Below are 22,387 nucleotides of genomic sequence, written 5' to 3' on the forward strand. Positions count from 1 at the left end.
ATCTAGAAGTATCATGGTTATCTGGAAGTAAGCAGGTTAGACCCCTATCCCCCTATTCCCCTATTCTAGATAGTCTTTGCAGTCTCTCCCCATCATTACCAAAGTTGGTAAGGAGTTGTATCATGTATTTATTGTGAAACAGAAAATGCTCTTGCCCGTCAAGCATATGTTTTAAGGTCTGACTTTGAGCAGTTAATTGTTAAAAGATGTTTTATTGTTTAAACCTTTTCTTTAAAATTTGTCACTTTCCTTCAAATTGTTCCTCATTGTCTGATTAGTGAATAATGTGAATCAATAAGTATTTTGTGGATTGCCTTAGGTTTCTTATTGTGTGCACTACTAAGATACATTCTATTTTCCCCACATTTTAGTTGTTTATTACTTTAGGTTGCTTAATTATCGTCATCTCTTTTTCAATATTGAATGTTGTAGAGATTCCATGTTAGCATGGAGAAAACAAGGGCTATCTCTGTTTTTACTCATGGATTTCTTCACAAACTTCTGGAAGAATCAAGAAAACTTGAGAATCATGCAACTAAAGCTGAAGAGATTGGGCAAGAACAGATTGAAGTATGAAATTTTGTCCTAGTGGTGCTGAATTCGAGTTTGTTATCTTGTTTGATATTCTATATCTATTTATTTTCTGTTATCTGTTTATTTATTGAGGAAATGCAGGTAGAGAACAGAATCTGAAGTTCCTCAAGACTCCATGGAATTGATCTTAATGCTATTTGGCTTAGTTTGAAAACCAAGCAACGTAAAAAAAAAAAATAAGATTCTGAATTTTTAGTTTTATATTCTACTAAGACAGTTTTCCCAGCAGGCAAATAGATTTCTTGAAAATGAGGGTTAATAATTGGAAACTATGGATGATATAGAAATCAACCTTGAAATTTGTTGCATTATAGTTTATATCATAATTCTTTTCTTATTGTATTTCTATCAAGTATGATGATAATTGATAGCAAGGATTGTCCCCACCCATGCTTGATAGATGCATTATCATAAGCCATTGATTCTTTAGTTTCAAGTTATACATGTACTAAGCCAAATCTGCTGGTTGTTGGCCTATATTTGTGCACCCCAATGACCATTTTTCTGAGGTATGAGTCCTTAGCCCTACAATCATCAAACTTAGAATAACTCCAAGTCATCTACATAGCCTTCATACCTAATGTTTTTAAGGTAAGGGCAATCAACAACCATGTGTCACATTCCCCCACAATTAAAGCACTCAATTTTCTTTTTCTTAGATTAGCGCTTTTCTTTTTTATTTTATTTAATTTCAAATCCCTTTTGATTTTTATTATCTAATATTGTGAAAGATCTTTTGTGAGCTTCCATGTCATTTTACAACTTTTAAAAAAAAAATGAAAGATCAACATATGTTAAACATTGGTCATTATGTTCTTCAGACTCGATACTTTCTTTCACAAAAGCTTTTAGGGCTTCATCCTTAGGCTTCATAGAACTAGGTAAGGGCATCTTGTAAGTTTAAAGGGATTCCATAAGTTCATGAACTCTAATTGAATCAATGTCTTTGTTTTCCTCTATGACAGTTTCCTTAGCTCTAAACCTACAAGGAAGAGAGAGAGGTAAGGAATTTTTTTAATTTTTTAATTTTTTAATTTTATTATTATTATTTTTTAACTTGAATCTACTCCCTTGCATTGAGTTTGAGTTGCAAATATTACTCAACTTGTCATAGAATTTAGAAATTATTTTATCTTTTCACACATTCTAATACCCTCAAACTTGACATTTAACATTTATATTTTCAAAAACTTCACAACAAAATTGCTCTCATGAGTAACAAAAAATATATATATCTCAAGCCTTTTTAACATGTTTTGCATATTGTAATCCTATGAAAGTAATCAAAACTAGCTTCATTAAAGATGCTATAGAGGGATCTAGCTTTTTCTCACGGCCTTTATTATCAAATTTATCTCATTCATGTTTTGCCTTTAGTTCACTAGGGGATTTACTAGTTCCATCAAATATTAATGAAGGTCTTCAACCAAATTCAACTACATTCCGGACACGTTTTTTTAAAAAAATAATAAAAAAAATTCATATGATCTTTCCAATGGAAGTAGTTTTTTTCATTGAAACAAGGTAGGAATTTAACCAAATTCAACTATATTATTTTAGGGAAAGTTAGGTTTTGGGTCGGTGATGTGGAAAATATATGATTTTGATAACCCAATTTTACGTATTTCAAAATTAATAATGTAATTAGAAAATATTTGGAGAATCATGCACTTTCAGCTTATGTGTATTTTAATGCCAAAAATACCCTTCACCTTGCCAGCTAAGCCTTCCACATCTGAAAATTCATAAGAGAAAAAACCCTCAGAAAAGCCACAAAGCCAATATTTCTCTCATATACTGCTTTTCCCATTCTCAATCTCAGAAACCCAAAATGCTGTAAAACCTAACCTCTTTCATTTCTGTAACATTCTCGTCTCCCATTTTGTTGATAAACATCAACAGCCCAAAACCTAACTTTCCCAAAAAAAAAGTAATAATGCTGCGGAGGAGAAGAATTTATCAGGTGGATGTGTTGGTAAATGAGAAACGAATCAGAAGGAAGAGACATGGGACTACGGGAGGAAATCGGGAAAGGTGATATCCTTATTGTTCCCAAATTACTTGATCCAGAAACCCTAATTTCTGAAACGAAGGTCAGATCCGGGGAAAATTGGTGATCGGAATCAATGGTGGGTGCATCGAGCTCATGGTCTCGCACACTGGTTCAGATCTCACCTTACACCTTCTCCGCCATCGGCGTTTCCGTCTTGGGTGCCGCTTGGTACTTTCTCTTCCCTTCCTCCCTTGTAAAATCCACCAAAATAAAACAACTACTAAAATTTTTGCATTCTTGTCAAACCAGCGGAGGTTTAGGTTAAATTGATACATTATATTTGTTTTTTTTTTTTGGTTGGATCGTTGTTTTGATGGTTGCGTTATTGCTGCATTTTTAAGGGAATTTATATAACTGGAAGTAGTTTAATTGGTGTTGCCATCAAAGCTCTTCGGATTACTTCAAAAAATCTGATCAGGTGAGTACTTCAACTTTCTATGAAACTAAGTCTAATCATATTGCTTCATTTGATACAAATTTGAATAAAAATTCTTTCAATGAAAATTCAAGGAAAGGAAAAAACATTTTTATGTATAGATAATAATACTAAATCTTTTAAAAAGTCTCCTAACATCATTTATGTTCATCTTTCTTTTTATGGATTTGAAAAAATCAATAATTTGAAGTAAAAGTTTACTATTGAAGAAGATTATAAATATTATAATCACCATTGAATAGATAATATTAAAAATATTTGTTGGGAATTTAGGTACTTTTATAGAAAAGTGGACAAGTGTTCTAGTTTATGAAAACAATGCATTTCTTTAGTTAGGTATAAAAAAAATAAAACTGAAGGTTTTGGTCATTTTTTTAAAGTAGCAAACGTCTTATTTCATTTGTATTTAAGAACAATGTCTTTTCTTACACTAGTTATTTTAATTTTCTTTTGACAGATTTGGCAAGCTTAAGCAATTTGGAGATACTAGATTTGAGTTATAATTCCTTAAGTGAGATTATTCCATCATCTATAAGATTGATGTCTCATCTCAAATCTTTATCCTTGGCTGGAAATTACCTCAATGGTTCTTTACAAAATCAAGGTACATATGTAATGATTTGTTTGTTTCATATAGATTAAAGAAGATAAATATTGTAAAAAAAAAAAAAGAGTTGTCATAGTTAATGTAAGGTAGAAATAAGTAACTTGCCTTCTAAATTATATAAGCATGTGTTTGTTCTTAATGAATCTTTACAACATTCGGAATTACCAATGTTTATAATTCATAAAGACCTCATTAACAGTGAGGAACAACTAATTGTAGGTAACGATGGGAAAAGTAAGGAAAACAAAATGAGGGAAAAGCAAGGAATTAGGAAAATGATTTCATCCCCATAAAAAAAATTCTAAAGAATAAAAAGGTAAAAGAAAGTTTAAAAAAAAAACGTATTTTTCAAAAATTTGATTTCTTTGCTTTCATTTTGCTATGGATAACCAAACAAGAAAATTATTTTGTAGTTCTTTTTTTAATTTTTTTTATTTCATTCTTTTTTTTTTCCCCTACTTTATTTCTTTTGCCTCAAACTTTCTTGATAGTGAACATAGCCTAAGATAAATAAGGAAGAAATTTTTTAGTATTTATTTAATTAGTTTGAATTTTTCTTACTTTTTTTTTGTATTTTATCCAAATATACGAAAATTATTTCTTTATTTATTCTTTTTCCTCCTACTTTTTAGGAGTGAATCATACTTTAAAAGAAAATTAATTTTTAATTAGGAGTTAGATTTAAGGAGAAACGTGGATCATAGGCAAGAAAAAAATTAAGGAAATTGAATTTTTGAAACTAAGTCTAATCATATTGCTTCATTTGATACAAATTTGAATAAAAATTCTTTCAATGAAAATTCAAGGAAAGAAAAAAACATTTTTATGTATAGATAATATAATACTAAATCTTTTAAAAAGTCTCCTAACATCATTTATGTTCATCTTTCTTTTTATGGATTTGAAAAAATCAATAATTTGAAGTAAAAGTTTACTGTTGAAGAAGATTATAAATATTATAATCACCATTGAATAGATAATATTAAAAATATTTGTTGGGAATTTAGGTAATTTTATAGAAAAGTGGATAAGTGTTCTAGTTTATGAAAACAATGCATTTCTTTAGTTAGGTATAAAAAAATAAAACTGTAGGTTTTGGTCATTTTTTAAAAGTAGCAAACGTCTTATTTCATTTGTATTTAAGAACAATGCCTTTTCTTACACTAGTTATTTTAATTTTCTTTTGACAGATTTTGCAAGCTTAAGCAATTTGGAGATACTAGATTTGAGTTATAATTCCTTAAGTGGGATTATTCCATCATCTATAAGATTGATGTCTCATCTCAAATCTTTATCCTTGGCTGGAAATTACCTCAATGGTTCTTTACAAAATCAAGGTACATATGTAATGATTTGTTTGTTTCATATAGATTAAAGAAGATAAATATTGTAAAAAAAAAAAAAAAGAGTTGTCATAGTTAATGTAAGGTAGAAATAAGTAACTTGCCTTCTAAATTATATAAGCATGTGTTTGTTCTTAATGAATCTTTACAACATTCAGAGTTACCAAAGTTTATAATTCATAAAGACCTCATTAACAGTGAGGAACAACTAATTGTAGGTAACGATGGGAAAAGTAAGGAAAACAAAATGAGGGAAAAGCAAGGAATTAGGAAAATGATTTCATCCCCATAAAAAAAATTCTAAAGAATAAAAAGGTAAAAGAAAGTTTTAAAAAAAATGTATTTTTCAAAAATTTGATTTCTTTGCTTTCATTTTGCTTTGGACAACCAAACAAGAAAATTATTTTGTAGTTCTTTTTTAAATTTTTTTTCTTTCATTCTTTTTTTTTCCCCTACTTTATTTCTTTTGCCTCAAACTTTCTTGATAGTGAACATAGCCTAAGATAAATAAGGAAGAATTTTTTTAGTATTTATTTAATTAGTTTGAATTTTTCTTACTTTTTTTTTGTATTTTATCCAAATATACGAAAATTATTTCTTTATTTATTCTTTTTCCTCCTACTTTTTAGGAGTGAATCATACTTTAAAAGAAAATTAATTTTTAATTAGGAGTTAGATTTAAGGAGAAACGTGGATCATAGATAAGAAAAACATTAAGGAAATTGAATTTTTGAAACTAAGTCTAATCATATTGCTTCATTTGATACAAATTTGAATAAAAATTCTTTCAATGAAAATTCAAGGAAAGGAAAAAACATTTTTATGTATAGATAATAATACTAAATCTTTTAAAAAGTCTCCTAACATCATTTATGTTCATCTTTCTTTTTATGGATTTGAAAAAATCAATAATTTGAAGTAAAAGTTTACTATTGAAGAAGATTATAAATATTATAATCACCATTGAATAGATAATATTAAAAATATTTGTTGGGAATTTAGGTACTTTTATAGAAAAGTGGACAAGTGTTCTAGTTTATGAAAACAATGCATTTCTTTAGTTAGGTATAAAAAAAAATAAAACTATGTATTTGGTCATTTTTTTAAAGTAGCAAACATCTTATTTCATTTGTATTTAAGAACAATGCCTTTTCTTACACTAGTTATTTTAATTTTCTTTTGACAGATTTTGCAAGCTTAAGCAATTTGGAGATACTAGATTTGAGTTCTAATTCCTTAAGTGGGATTATTCCATCATCTATAAGATTGATGTCCCATCTCAAGTCTTTATCCTTGGCTGGAAATTACCTCAATGGTTCTTTACAAAATCAAGGTACGTATGTTATGATTTGTTTGTTTCATATAGATTAGAGAAGATAAATATTGTAAAAACGAGTTGTCATAGTTAATATAAGGTAGACATAAATAACTTGCTTTTTAAATTTTATAAGCATGTGTTTGTTCTTAATGAATCTTTACAACATTCATAGTTATCAATGTTTATAATTCATAAAGACCTCATTGACAGTGAGGAACAACTAATTGTAGGTAACTATGGAAAAAGTAAGGAAAACAAAATGAGGGAAAAGCAAGGAATTAGGAAAATTATTTCATCCCCATAAAAAAATTCTAAGGAATAAAAAGGTAAAATAAAGTTTTAAAAAAATGTATTTTTAAAAAATTTGATGTCTTTCCTTTCATTTTGCTATAGACAACCAAACAAGAAAATTATTCTGTAGTTCTTTTTTTTTTTTTCCCTACTTTATTTATTTTGCCTCAAACTTTCTTGATAGTGAACATAGCCTAAGATAAATAAGGAAGAAAATTTTTAGTATTTATTTAATTAGTTTGAATTTTTCTTACTTTTTTTGTATTTTATTCAAATATACGAAAATTATTTCTTTATTTATTCTTTTTCCTCCTACTTTTTAGGAGTGAATCATACTTTAAAAGAAAATTAATTTTTAATTAGGAGTTAGATTTAAGGAGAAACGTGGATCATAGATAAGAAAAAAAATTAAGGAAATTGAATTTTTGAAACTAAGTCTAATCATATTGCTTCATTTGATACAAATTTGAATAAAAATTCTTTCAATGAAAATTCTAGGAAAGGAAAAAACATTTTTATGTATAGATAATAATACTAAATCTTTTAAAAAGTCTCCTAACATCATTTATGTTCATCTTTCTTTTTATGGATTTGAAAAAATCAATAATTTGAAGTAAAAGTTTACTGTTGAAGAAGATTATAAATATTATAATCACCATTGAATAGATAATGTTAAAAATATTTGTTGGGAATTTAGGTACTTTTATAGAAAAGTGGGCAAGTGTTCTAGTTTATAAAAACAATGCATTTCTTTAGTTAGGTATAAAAAAAAAATAAAACTATATATTTGGTCATTTTTTAAAAGTAGCAAACGTCTCATTTCATTTGTATTTAAGAACAATGCCTTTTCTTACACTAGTTATTTTAATTTTCTTTTGACAGATTTTGCAAGCTTAAGCAATTTGGAGTTACTAGATTTGAGTTATAATTCCTTAAGTGGGATTATTCCATCATCTATAAGATTGATGTCTCATCTCAAATCTTTATCCTTGGCTAGAAATTACCTCAATGGTTCTTTACAAAATCAAGGTACATATGTAATGATTTGTTTGTTTCATATAGATTAAAGAAGATAAATATTGTAAAAAAAAAAAAAGAGTAGTCATAGTTAATGTAAGGTAGAAATAAGTAACTTGTCTTCTAAATTATATAAGCATGTGTTTGTTCTTAATGAATCTTTACAACATTCAGAGTTACCAAAGTTTATAATTCATAAAGACCTCATTAACAGTGAGGAACAACTAATTGTAGGTAACGATGGGAAAAGTAAGGAAAACAAAATGAGGGAAAAGCAAGGAATTAGGAAAATGATTTCATCCCCATAAAAAAAATTCTAAAGAATAAAAAGGTGAAAGAAAGTTTTAAAAAAAATGTATTTTTCAAAAATTTGATTTCTTTGCTTTCATTTTGCTTTGGACAACCAAACAAGAAAATTATTTTGTAGTTCTTTTTTAAATTTTTTTTCTTTCATTCTTTTTTTTTCCCCTACTTTATTTCTTTTGCCTCAAACTTTCTTGATAGTGAACATAGTAGAAAAAAGAGTTGGTATGGAAGGAAAGTGGCAAATTTTTTCGTCCCCATAAAAAATGCAAAGTAGAAAAAAGTGAAGAAAGTTTAATGAAAGTGTATTTTTCAAAAATTGAATTTTCTTTCCCTTAAAGTTGGTATGGACAACCAAACAAGAAAATGATTTTGAAATTCTTTTTTGACTTTTTTCTTTCATTCCTTTTTTTTTCCTACTCTATTTCCTTTCCCTCAAACTTTCTATGTAGTAAACATTGCCTAAGATAAATAGGAAAGAAAATATTTTATCATTTATTTATTTAGTATTTTTCTTACCTTTTTTGTACTTTATCCAAATATAAGAAAACTATTTTTCTTTAATTTTTCTTTTTTCTTATTGCTTTTCAAGTACTTTAAACTCTAATTAAGAGTTACATAGATTTACAGAGAAACAATGCAACTAGTAACAAAAAATTAAGGAAATTTAATTTTTTGAGAGTAAGTATAATGAGATTGGTTTGTTTGATACAAAATTTGAATAAAAATTCTTTTAATGAAAATTCAAGGAAAGGAAAAAAAAAACAACTTTATCTCTAGACTCTAATACTAAATCACTTAAAAAATCTCCTAACATCATTTATGTTCATCTTTCTTTTTATGGATTTAAAAAACTCAATAATTTGGAGAAACTGATTCAAGAAAGAATAATTTTTAGAGTAAAAGATCATTATTTAAGAAGATCATAAATATTATCATTGTTGAATATGATAAATGATAAAAATAAAATAATAAAAAAGTTCGTTGGAAATTTAGATACTTTTATGGAAAGATAGACAACGTGCTCTAGTTTATAAGACAAATGCATTTTTCTAGTTTGGTATGAAAAAAGGAAAAATGATAGGTTTTGATCATTTTTTAAGGTAGTTTGTTTAAATCATTTTAATTTAAGAACAATAACTTTTATTACACTAGTTAATTTGATTTTCTTTTGATAGATTTTGCAAGCTTAAGCAATTTGGAGATATTGGATTTGAGTTATAATTCATTTAGTGGGATTCTTCCATCATCTATAAGATTGATGTCTTCTCTCAAGTTTTTATCTCTAGCTGGAAATCACCTCAATGGTTCCTTACCAAATCAAGGTACATATATTGTGATTACATATTTTTTATGTTTTCCTTTTTAACATCTTATTTGTTCTTTATGCCAATTAAGTCATGCATGTCTATTAATTTTTGGTATTTAATGAAAAACTTTATTCTTAATTCATAAAGACCTCATCAACTGTAAGTAACAGCTAGTTGTAAGTTTGGGGGCATTGACAAGACGAGGAGATGATTGGTTACATGTCTTATTCTCTTTTGTAGGCTTTTGCCAACTGAACAAGCTTCAAGAGTTGGATCTTAATTCCAACTTCTTCCAAGGGATCCTTCCTCCATGTTTGAATAATTTAACATCTCTGAGGTTATTGGATCTTTCTTACAACCTATTCTCTGGAAATGTTTCTTCTTCTCTGTTGCCTAGTCTCACATCCCTGGAGTACATCGATCTCAGTTATAATCTTTTTGAGGGTCCATTCTCTTTCAGCTCTTTTGCTAATCACTCCAACCTTCAGGTGGTCATACATGGAAGTGATAACAACAAATTTGAGATAGAAACTGAATATCCAGTTGGTTGGGTTCCCCTGTTTCAGTTGAAAGTGCTTGTGTTATCCAACTGTAAGCTCATCGGTGACCTTCCTGGTTTTCTTCGATACCAATTCAGATTAACCATGGTTGATCTCTCCCATAATAACTTGACTGGAAGTTTCCCCAATTGGCTGCTTGAAAACAATACGAGACTAGAATATCTAGTCCTGAGGAATAACTCTTTAATGGGTCAACTACTTCCCCTCAGACCTAATAGTCGTATCACTTCTTTGGATATCTCAGACAACCAACTTGTTGGGGAAATTCAACAAAATGTGGCCAATATGATTCCAAATATTGAGTATCTAAATTTATCCAACAATGGTTTTGAAGGTATTCTCCCATCCTCAATAGCCGAAATGAGTTTCTTATGGTCGTTGGATTTGTCTACTAATAGTTTCTCAGGGAAAGTACCAAAGAAATTGCTTGCGGCAAAACATTTGGAGTTTTTGAAATTATCAAATAATAAATTTCATGGTGAAATATTTTCAAGGGACTTTAACTTGATTCAGTTAGAGTTTTTGTATTTGGACAATAATCAGTTCAGAGGAACACTGTCAAATGTAATCTCCAGAAGCTCTTGGTTAGTGGTGTTGGATGTGAGCAACAACAACATGTCAGGTGAAATTCCAAGTTGGATAGGTAACATCGATTTGACTACACTGGTGTTGGGCAACAATAGTTTTAAAGGCAAATTACCACCTGAGATTTCTCAATTGCAGCAGTTGGAGTTTCTTGATGTTTCTCAAAACACTCTTTCAGGATCTCTTCCTTCTTTGAAGAGCATGGAGTATTTAAAGCATCTACATTTGCAAGGGAACATGTTTATAGGATTAATACCCAGAGATTTTCTCAATTCCTCAAATCTATTGACTTTGGATATCAGAGACAACAGGTTATTTGGAAGTATCCCCAATTCAATCTCTAGACTTTTGGAGCTAAGGATTTTTTTGCTAAGAGGAAACCTTTTAAGTGGTTTCATTCCAAATCAGCTTTGTCATTTGACTAAAATAAGCTTGATGGATCTTTCAAACAACAATTTTTCTGGGTCAATTCCCAAATGCTTTGGTCATATCCTTTTTGGAGACTTCAAAACTGAGCACGATGTGTATAAACCGATGTTTAATCCATATTCAAGAAGCGCTCCTTCTATATATACAGGTTACTTAGTAAAATATTTATTTTTCTCTACTGAGGAACAACATGATGAAGTAGATGAAGTTGAGTTTGTTACCAAGAATAGGTCTAGCTCCTACAGAGGTGGCATCCTTGATTTCATGTCTGGATTGGACTTATCATGTAACAACTTGACAGGTGAAATCCCTCATGAACTTGGAATGCTAAGTTCGATTTTGGCATTGAATTTGTCTCATAATCAATTGAAGGGCTCCATTCCAAAGAGTTTCTCCAAACTTTCTCAAATAGAGAGCTTAGACCTTTCTTATAATAAACTGAGTGGAGAAATTCCTCCAGAGTTGATTGGACTCAATTTTTTAGAGGTGTTCAATGTGGCTCACAACAACATCTCTGGTAGAGTTCCAGATATGAAAGAACAATTTGGGCCATTTGGTGAAAGCAGCTATGAAGATAATCCTTTTCTTTGTGGGCCAATGTTAAAGAGGAAATGCAATACAAGTATTGAGTGGCCAAACTCACCATCACAACCTTCTCAAGAAAGTGAGGCAAAATGGTATGATATCGATCATGTTGTTTTCTTTGCAAGTTTTGTTGCATCATATATCATGATATTGCTAGGATTTGCAGCCATCCTTTACATCAACCCTTACTGGCGTCAAAGATGGTTCAATTTTATTGAGGAATGTATATATTTTTGTTATTATTTTGCTTTTGATACTCATTCCAAGTTATTAACATATTTGTATAATTAGATACTTTTAGTTTGGATGATGTTTGTATAAGTAACCACTACTTGTTTCTGGCATAGAACCAAATATGGTGATACAAATAATAATCATCTTTGTGTTTACTAGTGAAATAATTGTTATCATTTAAAGTCTATCTTTGCTTAAATTTCAGTATCCCTTGTTTGTAATTTCAGTTTTTATTTTGTTTTATATTTTTTTTTTAATTTAATATCTTAAGTAGATTACTTTTGAGGTTACTTTATTAAGTATGGTGTTTACTTTTATATAGACAAATTGAAACTTTTAAGATTTTTTTAGCATTTGAGTAATTTCATGTTCACATTAGAAAAATAAAAAATAAAAACAAAACAAATAATAAATAATTCAAGGAAGCATTAAGTTATCATCTTACATTTGTTTGTAATAATATGGGAATTGTAAAATAATCTTCCAATTTGTTAGTATCCTCTATAATAGCAACCATTGAAATATCAAATATGAAGTCATATTTTATTTTCTTATGTGGGCTAACACTCTTTGTTTAATCATAATAATTGATAAATGTATTACATAATTATTATAATTTATTACAAAGCATGAGTGATAGTTACCATGCCAACACGTGAGAGGCTGGGCTTGACTTTAAGGATTGGGCATAAAGTTTCCTTGGGCCAGTGCCCTTAGTCATGTTGATAGCATAAAGTCTCTGGACACCATCATTCTAAAATATATCAAATAAAAGAACTAAAATAAGATAAATACCGATATCCTGTCATGTTTCAATATGCTAATTTTACAATATTTTAAGTCAAACTATTAAGATAAAATATATATTTCAATAATGTAGAAATAATTATATATCTACAAAACAATAAACAATTGGGGGTTGAAGAAAATTGATTTATTTTTAAAGGGAGGGATGACAAATAGAAAAGGTGCAATATTTTTAAAAGCGTAATAGGAATAAGCTACCTAATTAGGGAGCCATATTATTAATTTTAATTTATATGAATTTAGGGGGGTGTTTGGTACATGGGAATGAGGAGTGGGAATGGACATCTCATTCCTTCTCTTCCTCATTCCCATGTATCAATAGAAAGTTAAAAAATGAGCTATTTTTCTACTATCGTTGAGAGGATTCGAACCAACAAAATATTAAAATAATATTTTAAAGAACAAATTAATAATTATTATTTTATAATTAAATGAAATTTTTCATTTAATTGATTAAAAAAATATAAAAATTATCATGATAATTTTTTTCATAGTGTTTTTAATATCATTAATATATTAATTAAATATTAAAAAATTATACATTTATCATTATTTATTTTATATCATTTAATACAATTGAATTAATAAATGTATCATAATTTTAATATTAAATATATTTTAAAATTATATATATTATAATCAATCACAATATTATTATCGAATAATATTTTATGTAATTTAATAATCAATGTACACTTATTAAATTTATATTTTTTGTTGACACATGTAATATTATTATCAAATATGATAAATTATATCAATTTATTGAGTAAAATAATTTTAAAATGTTTATCATATTTCTAATTTAATTTATAAGAGGTTTTTTTTTTTTTTTACATATTTATAAATTTTGATCAATTTTAGGTTCATCAATATTTTGTATCAAAATATCTGTCGATATATCTCCAATATATCCATAAAATCAAAATAGCAATATATTCGTGATTACCAATATTTTCATCATTACTTATAAATGATATTTCAGTTCATATTTTTATTCAGTCATCTCATATGATAATATAAAGGGGAAAGGTGAATTATTATTCGCTTTTATATATTTCAGTTCATATATAAAAATAAAAATGTTAACAAGGCAACTATTGGAAACAAGTTGCACAAATTGCCCGAGTGATAATAAATTATTAGGGTTATAACCAAAGGGGATGTAGATTTATATAATTTTTTTTCCTTTTCTGATTTTTTAAGCTACTAATAATGACATCAAGAATTTTATATGAAAAGAAATTAAAAACAATAATGTATCATCTTAGGGCCTGATGCCTTTATCTTTTTCTTTTTTTCTTTCTCTGGAGCTATGCGCCCCTGCATCTTAACAGTTTCTCTGACTGGGACCGAATCCCCACGACCCCAAGTTTTCGAGGCATACTGATACAGTCTCCTTCACTTAAATTCTCTAAGAAACCTCAAACAATCTCCAAAAAATGTCAGTTTTCTAGTCGGTTGAAATCGTGGGCTTGTGCTCTCGATGCTATTGAGTCAAACCCTACAGGCAATTGGGCTTTTGGCAATGCCCAGAACTTGCCGGTTCGGCTTCAGGATGGGTTCCAGAAAACACCCAGTAAACTATCAAGTCCCAATAGACCCAATTAGACGTCGGGGAATAGGGTTCCTGAAACAGTTGAAAAGAAGAGAATTTGGATAGCAAGGAGAGCCTAAGATGGTATTCGAGGATGCTGAGGAGTTGTGCTTGAACAAAGGGGCAAGGCTATTCATGGGCAGGTGATAAAAAGTGGGATAAACCCGGATTCCCATTTGTGGACTTCGTTGGTTAATGTTTATGCAAAATGTGGGAGCTCTAAGTATGCATGTAAGGTGTTTGGGGAAATACCTGAACGAGATGTTTTGACCTGGACTGCTTTGATTTTTTATAGCTTCTTAAGCATGACAAATTATTCCAATTTTTTTATAAATTGGAAACACCTCACCCTTCTCCCCTGCATCCTTGTGCATTGAATCTAGGACCTCCTTTACCTACGGCTTGAGCAATGTGAGACTTGTTTGTAAATCTTGTGATCCCAATGCAAACCCCACGCCCATCATCACGCCACCATGGAGCAAACAATCCATTGAATGCTGGCACAAAATAAACCCCACCCGAAGAATCAACCTTTGCTGCTAATTCCTGTATCTCACTTGCAGTCTTATTATCCCAAGGCTGTCTCTGAGCCACTGAACTGAAGCTCCGGCAATTGCAATAGAGCCCTCTAGAGAATAGTTGGTTGGAGCTTATCGTCCAAGCTTAAATGCCAAAGTGGTTAAAAGCCCATGTTTTGACTCATCAATTACCTCCTCCCCTGTGTTGAGAAGTATGACAGCCCCTTTTGGCCTCACCTTTTGGGCGTGTTGGTCACCATCTTTTGTTTTTATTTTTGGTTATTATCTATTTTAGGGTTATTTAATTAAAAAAAAATTCACATATTCACAAAAATAACCTTCATATTTTAAAAACACATGTATTTTTATAAAAACATAAAACATAATATTCTTTTTTTATAAAAATACCCTCCAACATTTTTTTCCATCCTTGTCTCCTATCCAAACACTTACAATGTATTGTCCTATTCCAGATATTAAACACATAACTCTCAAGGTTATTTTTTTTATTAAATATGTTGTTTACTTTCATAAGGACAAATTCAAAATTTCAGGAGTTTTTTAGTGTTAAATTAATTTATAGCTTAATGAGAAGAAAAGAATAAATAATTAGAATAGAAACTTAGGAAAATAAAATTTATTCTCTTCAATTGGTTTTGTATAACGCTAAAATTTTAAAATAATCTTTCTTGTGTTAGGCCTACACCAGATTTTAAAGACTGGGCCTTGAGTTGCCCTTGGGCCTAGGTCAGGGCCTTCTCTTGCTATCATCATTTTGAAGAAGTACATTGCTTGGATGTGAAAAAAAAAAAAAAAAAATACTAAATAGAAAATAAATAAAAGCCAAGATGCTTGAAAAGAGATCTTTAAATTTGTTGGATATATAATTTCAGTAATGAACATACCAATTAAAATAATATATTACATAATTATATTTTATTACAACATATATGCTAATAAACTATATAATATCATATTTTTTATGCTATATATCGGTCAGTCAAACATGACCTATATGTTTAATTTCAAATATAGTATAAGATCATTAAAGTGACAAATTGTATAATCAAATATATTGTATAAGTTCAAATTAGAAGTTTTAAGCTCCATTAAACATACGGTATCTATTCAAAATTGGGCTGGACACCATGCTAGCCCGTCAGAGAAGTAAACTGGGCTTTGAGTTCCCTTGGGCCAGTGCATGGAGTGTTGGTATCATCATTTTTGAAAGAGAAGCAAACTTCTTACTTCACTAAAGTAAAAAAAAAAACTATATGAAACATAAATAAAAGCAATGTCAAGATCATTCTTCAAACTATTAGTATAAAAAATATACTTGATTAAAAAATTATTAATCTTTAAATTTATTGCATTTATATTTTCAAGAGAAAAATGATTTATTTTAAAAATGTAATAACATGTGCAATATTTTTTGAAATTGTGATTGCAAATAAGGCACCAAACTAGGGTGTTATATTATTCATTTTAGTTTGTATGAATTTATTTCTTTTTATTTGCATTCTTGATAAAATAATATAAAAAATCTCAAATTTCTAATAAAAGTAAATAAAACTTTTTTTTTTTTTAAATTAAGGATATTAAAACATTTTCCTTGATAAGAATTTCTTATTTCTACTTATATTCTTAATGAAAAAAAAATGAAGCATTAAGAAAAATTAAATTGTTTAATTCCCTAGAAACCCAATGTATAAAACATCAAACAAATATTTATGAAACAAGATTTAAAATTGAAAGAAGAATAATTTTTTTTCCTATTTTAATCCCTATTCAATTCATTATAATATATATTAGTTTTTATACTAAAATTCACTCTTTATTCAATAATTCAATTATAAAAGTTTTTTTTTTAAGAAAAAAAAAAGAAAAAGAAATCACAAGTAATAGATTTAAATTTTTTTAAAAAATAATAGATGCAACCTTTTTTTAAATCACCGATTTAGGGATCTTTTATATGTCATTTTTAAAAGGAGGATTAGAGGTGCTTTATCCTCTTATGCATCATAGAAAAGTCCCAAAAAAAATTTGTTTAAGAGAATTTATCTTGCTACACTACTTTTTCCTTTTTAAAAAAAGAAAATATATTCCATTGAACATACTTTAATCTATAATGAGCACATAGCTCATCATTCTATTGAAGAGTATATGTATGTTCTATCATGTTTAGGCGTATCAAGTGGTATAGAAATGCTTAAAAAACACATACTTAAGTTGTTCACAACTTTCTATTGATTCAAGTTTTAAGTTGGTACAATAATAGAAGATATTTTATTTTAGTGAACGAATAAATTATTTGACTAAGAGATTCCTTTTGAGTTCTAATATTATTATTTGTGTACGTGAAATGGCTAAGAGGGTGTTTGTTTTTTTGGCTTTTTGCTGAAAGCAATTTAGTTTTAGAATTTAGGTTATTTGTTTTTCTACTTTTTCATGACTTATTATAAACTTTTTACTAAATAGAAAAAACCAAAATATATAACTTTTTCTAAATAGAAAAAATAACATATTGTTTTTTTTTTATTTTTTAATACTTAATAGAAATAAAATACTATAAAAACAAACAACTCAATATTTAATACTATTAAGTATAAAGGTTTTATTTAGAATTAAGTAAAAAAACAAACACCATCTAAGTGTTGCCTTAAATTTCTTGCATATCAAGAGTTCAATTCTTTTTTAATAAGACTTAGGTGGTGTTTGTTTTTTTACTTAATTCTAAATAGAACTTTAATGTTTAATAGTATTAAATATTAGGTTGTTTGTTTTTATAGTATTTTATTTCTATTAAGTATTAAAAAGTAAAAAAAAAAAACAATATGTTATTTTTTTTATTTAGAAAAAGTTACATATTTTGGTTTTTTCTATTTAGTAAAAAGTTTATAATAAGTCATGAAAAAGTAGAAAAACAAACAACCTAAATTCTAAAACTAAATTGCTTTCAGCAAAAAGCCAAAAAAACAAACACCGCCCTAGTGTATGGATGAAAGGATGAGAGGCCACCTTCTTCTATGTTCTTCATGGTATCCAAGGGGACAAATCCATCAACAAACATTTAAAAGCTTTTAAGATAATCTCGTAATTTTGAAGCCTTAACTTAGTATAGTTTTCCTTGAGATGTATACCTCATTAAGCAATTAGTAGCACTATAACTTAATTATTTTGTACATCCAATCTTTATTGTAAGGAGAACTATATGAGAATCATTTAAAACCTAAACTTTGTGAGGGTCTCAATTGGTTTAGTCATGTTAGTAAGTTGTTGTAGAGTACATGCATTTATCATCACAACTAGTATGATGGCATTGTAAGAGCTGATAGTATTAGTTGCCGCATCCAGAGTATTGTTTTCAGATATTCACTACAAGAAAAATATGATATGTTCCTATAGTTTTTATAAGGTTCGGTAAAATCTACAATTAAAGATGATATATAGCTTCACACTTAAAAGTGCGTTTGACAGTGATTCTTAAAAGTGTTTCTAATACTTGAAAAATAAAAATTTTTAAGTGTTAAAAAGAATAAAAATACTTTCGAGAATCACTACCAAACGCACTCTTACTCCATTCGCATCTAAAAGGTGCTAGTGGGTCCTATATAGCTGCAGGAAAAAATTGGTTGCTACAAATGGCCCCATCCAGTTATGGTTCAATAGACACAGATTTCTTCAAGTCGCTGCCAAATGGATTTTAAAGCCACATGGGCTTCAACCGCTATCATAAAACCCCATATATAAGCTAGCCCAACACCTCTTCCGCTCAGTCTTTATAGCAGAAGCCATTGAGACCGTGAGACCCATTTCTGCACACTCATCATTCGAAGTATGAATTATCAGAATTTACCTTGATCTTTCGACACTTTCAATGATTCCAGGTATGGATTTTATTTTGCCTTTTGATTTTCTTACCTATCATCAGAATTTTATTTTTGTGTTTTTTTTTTTTTTTTTTTTTCATTTTGTTCCGGTTTGGTTGCTGTGAGAATCTGGGGAAAAAGGGAAATTTCTAAGAAAAAAAATGGAAAATTAGGGTTGGTTTCTGTTTGGTTAGGGGAAATGTAGGAAAAATTGGAAATTTGGGGCCAAAGTAGCGAATTGAGGTGGGCTTAGCGAAGCCACTTTTCTTTTGTATTCCTCTTTTGGTTTCAATATAGAAAGAATGAAAATTTAGAGCCAAAATAGAAAAATTAAGGGTCATTTTGGCAACAAAGGCAGAAATTGTTACCTGCTTTCTCTTTTACAAAGAGGAAGAATGAAGAAGAAAATGGCGCAAAAAGATTGGTATAACTTCTTCAAGATGTGTTATTGTAGATTTTCCAATCAAAGACTTCAAACACTCTCATGTTTTCCAAACTTAATTCTTTTTTTTTTTTTTGCAGAAAAAGACTGTTTGGTTATTAAACGTTGAAGCTGATTGAGTTTCTCCATCAACTAAATTTGTCAAATTGGAGCTTTCCCCAAAAAAAATTGGACTATCATGTATTTGAATATAAATAGGCACCAGTGTTGTGATGGTTGTAGGATCAGGTGGTTGCTTGAGAGTATCATGATTCTTTCTCTAGATTATTTTCTATGCCCCCATGAAGAGGATCCCACAAATCCTGTTGAGCTAATACGGTAAATAAAAAAGAAAGCAGAGTGATTCTTATAATAATGAATGATCAGTTTTAGGTCAAAAGTAAATTTTTGGGAACAGATTGTTCTGGAGGACCTTGGGGTTGACACTACAAGAGACAAGAAGGATCCTGATTCCAGTGATCCTGATCTCAATTTGGATTCTGGTCTTGGAGTTTTTTATGCTTTCTTTATAAGTTTGTCGATGATAATTGTTAGTGAGGTTCATTCACTTAATTCTTGGTGTTATTCTTCTTATTGTTGTTTTTATGTTGTAATAATCATTGGTTAGGTTTTGCTATTAGTTCTTGGTTCTTTTTTTTTTATTTTTTGGTCAATTTCATAAATAAATTTGCAATTCCACTGCAGAATGTCTCATTTTGCTGCCAGTTCTATTTTAGGTGCTTTTAGAGGTCATAATCGTTTGGCAGTGAGAATAGGTCACATATTCTACTAGTACTAATGTCTCATCTTTAGAAAGTAGCAAATATTATATGATACATTTAAAATACTATCTTGTTGTCTTAACATTTTGGAACTTAGAATAGGGCATTTAACCTGGATCCCTGATATCCCCGTCTCACTCTTTTCCTCTTTTATTTTCAATGTTTAATCAGAAGAGATCGTATCACTGCAAGCGGGGGTGAGGTCAGTCAACTAAATGTAGGTGGTGGTGTAGAGGTATTTTTCTTTCATATTTGTTCTTTTGGCTATTTATTTCTTCAAAATTTTATTTCTTTAAAATTTTGTATTGCTGTAATAGAAGTTTTAAACTAATAGTTTTGCTTTGTCCATAAGGCTAAAAGCTAGGGTTCTTTGATGCCCAATGAGTTGTGAAACATACCTATCCCGTTAATTATTCTTGGTGCTTTTTGATGATTGGACGATTTTGTGATGACCAGCTTTTGCTTTTCTATTATGCCTTGCAAAGAGAAAGTATGAGGATTTTTGAAGTGCTAGAGTTGGAAATGGATTTATGGATGGTATTGCCATTGCTAAAAGACAATTTTTAATTTTTGGGATACATTGAAATGACTACTCGTAAGTATGAAGAGTTGGTGATGTTTGAGTGCCATTGCTAATCCATTTTCATGCACGAGACACCTTGTTTTATATTAATAAGGTGTATCTCATCCCAATGTTGTTTTAAATTACTTGAATGCTAAGAGTTGGATAACTGTGATATAATATTGGGATTACCATATTTGAATTAATTAAATGCCTCATCAATTGAATGCATTACTTTAATATTTTTGGATTTGAACTCCTTTGTTTAGTTTTTTTCTCTAGTCATTCAAGTTTTGTTTTATGTGTGTTTGGGTTAGATGCTATTTGGCTATATCTAGAAGTACCATGGTTATCTGGAAGTAAGCAGGTTAGACCCCTATCCCCCCTATTCCCCTGTTCTAGATAGTCTTTGCAGTCTCTCCCCATTATTACCAAAGTTGGTAAGGAGTTGTATCATGTATTTATTGTGAAACAGAAAATGCTCTTGCCCATCAAGCATATGTTTTAAGGTCTGACTTTGAGCAGTTAATTGTTAAAAGATGTTTTATTGTTTAAACCTTTTCTTTAAAATTTGTCACTTCCCTTCAAATTGTTCCTCATTGTCTGATTAGTGAATAATGTGAATCAATAAGTATTTTGTGGATTGCCTTAGGTTTCTTATTGTGTACACTATTAAGATACATTCTATTTTCCCCACATTTTAGTTGTTTATTACTTTAGGTTGCTTAATTATTGTCATCTCTTTTTCAATATTGAATGTTGTAGAGATTCCATGTTGGCATGGAGAGGGCTATCTCTGTTTTTACTCATGGATTTCTTCACAAACTTCTGGAAGAATCAAGAAAACTTGAGAATCATGCAACTAAAGCTGAAGAGATTGGGCAAGAACAGATTGAAGTATGAGATTTTGTCCTAGTGGTGCTGAATTCGAGTTTGTTATCTTGTTTGATATTCTATATCTATTTATTTTCTGTTATCTGTTTATTTATTGAGGAAATGTAGGTAGAGAACAGAATCTGAAGTTCCTCAAGACTCCATGGAATTGATCTTAATGCTATTTGGCTTAGTTTGAAAACCAAGCAACATAAAAAAAAAAAAATAAGATTCTGAATTTTTAGTTTTATATTCTACTAAGACAGTTTTCCCAGCAGGCAAATAGATTTCTTGAAAATGAGGGTTAATAATTGGAAACTATGGATGATATAGAAATCAACCTTGAAATTTGTTGCATTATAGTTTATATCATAATTCTTTTCTTATTGTATTTCTATCAAGTATGATGATAATTGATAGCAAGGATTGTCCCCACCCATGCTTGATAGATGCATTATCATAAGCCATTGATTCTTTAGTTTCAAGTTATACATGTACTAAGCCAAATCTGCTGGTTGTTGGCCTATATTTGTGCACCCCAATGACCATTTTTCTGAGGTATGAGTCCTTAGCCCTACAATCATCAAACTTAGAATAACTCCAAGTCATCTACATAGCCTTCATACCTAATGTTTTTAAGATAAGGGCAATCAACAACCATGTGTCACATTCCCCCACAATTAAAGCACTCAATTTTCTTTTTCTTAGATTAGCGCTTTTCTTTTTTATTTTATTTAATTTCAAATCCCTTTTGATTTTTATTAGCTAATATTGTGAAAGATCTTTTGTGAGCTTCCATGTCATTTTACAACTTTTTAAAAAAAAATGAAAGCTCAACATATGTTAAACATTGGTCATTATGTTCTTCAGACTCGTTACTTTCTTTCACAGAAGCTTTTAGGGCTTCATCCTTAGGCTTCATAGAACTAGGTAAGGGCATCTTGTAAGTTTAAAGGGATTCCATAAGTTCATGAACTCTAATTGAATCAATGTCTTTGTTTTCCTCTATGACAGTTTCCTTAGCTCTAAACCTACAAGGAAGAGAGAGAGGTAAGGAATTTTTTTTTAATTTTTTTAATTTTTGATTTTATTATTATTATTTTTTAACTTGAATCTACTCCCTTGCATTGAGTTTGAGTTGCAAATATTACTCAACTTGTCATAGAATTTAGAAATTATTTTATCTTTTCACACATTCTAATACCCTCAAACTTGACATTTAACATTTATATTTTCAAAAACTTCAGGGGGGGTGAGTTGAATATTCAGAAATTAAAGAATTCTTTTGTCTGT

At 29.2% G+C, this 22,387-nt stretch overlaps 2 protein-coding genes across 15 annotated transcripts in view; both read left to right on the forward strand.

The window, feature by feature from the left end:
* Positions 1-22,387, forward strand: part of LOC117922576 (receptor-like protein 1) — a 57,366-nt gene that overhangs the window by 27,832 nt on the left and 7,147 nt on the right. For 9 of the 13 annotated variants that reach the window (XR_004652506.1, XR_004652505.1, XR_004652504.1 and 6 more), the window contains exons 3-5: positions 433-570; positions 1,560-2,815; positions 2,989-3,065. Coding sequence is in view for 3 of the 13 variants with exons in the window: in XM_034840724.1 (XP_034696615.1) it covers positions 3,541-3,687; positions 4,881-5,027; positions 6,220-6,366; positions 7,525-7,671; positions 9,141-9,287; positions 9,513-11,722 (2,945 nt within the window). In the remaining 10 variants the exon portion in view is untranslated. Of the gene's footprint in view, positions 1-432; positions 571-675; positions 807-1,559; positions 2,816-2,988; positions 3,066-3,540; positions 3,688-4,880; positions 5,028-6,219; positions 6,367-7,524; positions 7,672-9,140; positions 9,288-9,512; positions 11,833-22,387 lie in introns of those variants that run through there. The other 4 variants (XM_034840725.1, XM_034840724.1, XM_034840727.1 and 1 more) reach the window with 4 other exon arrangements.
* On the forward strand, positions 18,346-22,385 carry LOC117922577. Of its 2 annotated transcripts, none has more exons than XM_034840729.1 (5): positions 18,346-18,474; positions 18,979-19,216; positions 19,831-19,894; positions 20,987-21,118; positions 22,109-22,385. In XM_034840729.1, the coding sequence occupies exons 2-5, from the start codon at positions 19,077-19,079 to the stop codon at positions 22,115-22,117; spliced, it is 345 nt and encodes a 114-aa protein (XP_034696620.1). In that variant the 5' UTR covers positions 18,346-18,474; positions 18,979-19,076; the 3' UTR covers positions 22,118-22,385. The 2 variants fall into 2 exon arrangements, with proteins under 2 accessions (XP_034696620.1, XP_034696619.1); XM_034840728.1 differs by lacking the exon at positions 22,109-22,385 and adding an exon at positions 21,224-21,304.

Source organism: Vitis riparia, chromosome 9 (genome assembly GCF_004353265.1).
Source record: "Vitis riparia cultivar Riparia Gloire de Montpellier isolate 1030 chromosome 9, EGFV_Vit.rip_1.0, whole genome shotgun sequence".
Classification (NCBI taxonomy): Eukaryota; Viridiplantae; Streptophyta; class Magnoliopsida; order Vitales; family Vitaceae; genus Vitis; species Vitis riparia.

What these genes read in the sequence shown, in the direction of transcription:
- LOC117922577 (XM_034840728.1), top strand. Translation starts at nt 19,077, where the DNA reads ATGTATTTGAATATAAATAGGCACCAGTGTTGTGATGGTTGTAGGATC. An exon ending in AATCCTGTTGAGCTAATACG is followed by an intron (nt 19,217 to 19,830) that starts GTAAATAAAAAA and finishes ATGTTTAATCAG; the next exon opens with AAGAGATCGTATCACTGCAA. An exon ending in ATGTAGGTGGTGGTGTAGAG is followed by an intron (nt 19,895 to 20,986) that starts GTATTTTTCTTT and finishes TGAATGTTGTAG; the next exon opens with AGATTCCATGTTGGCATGGA.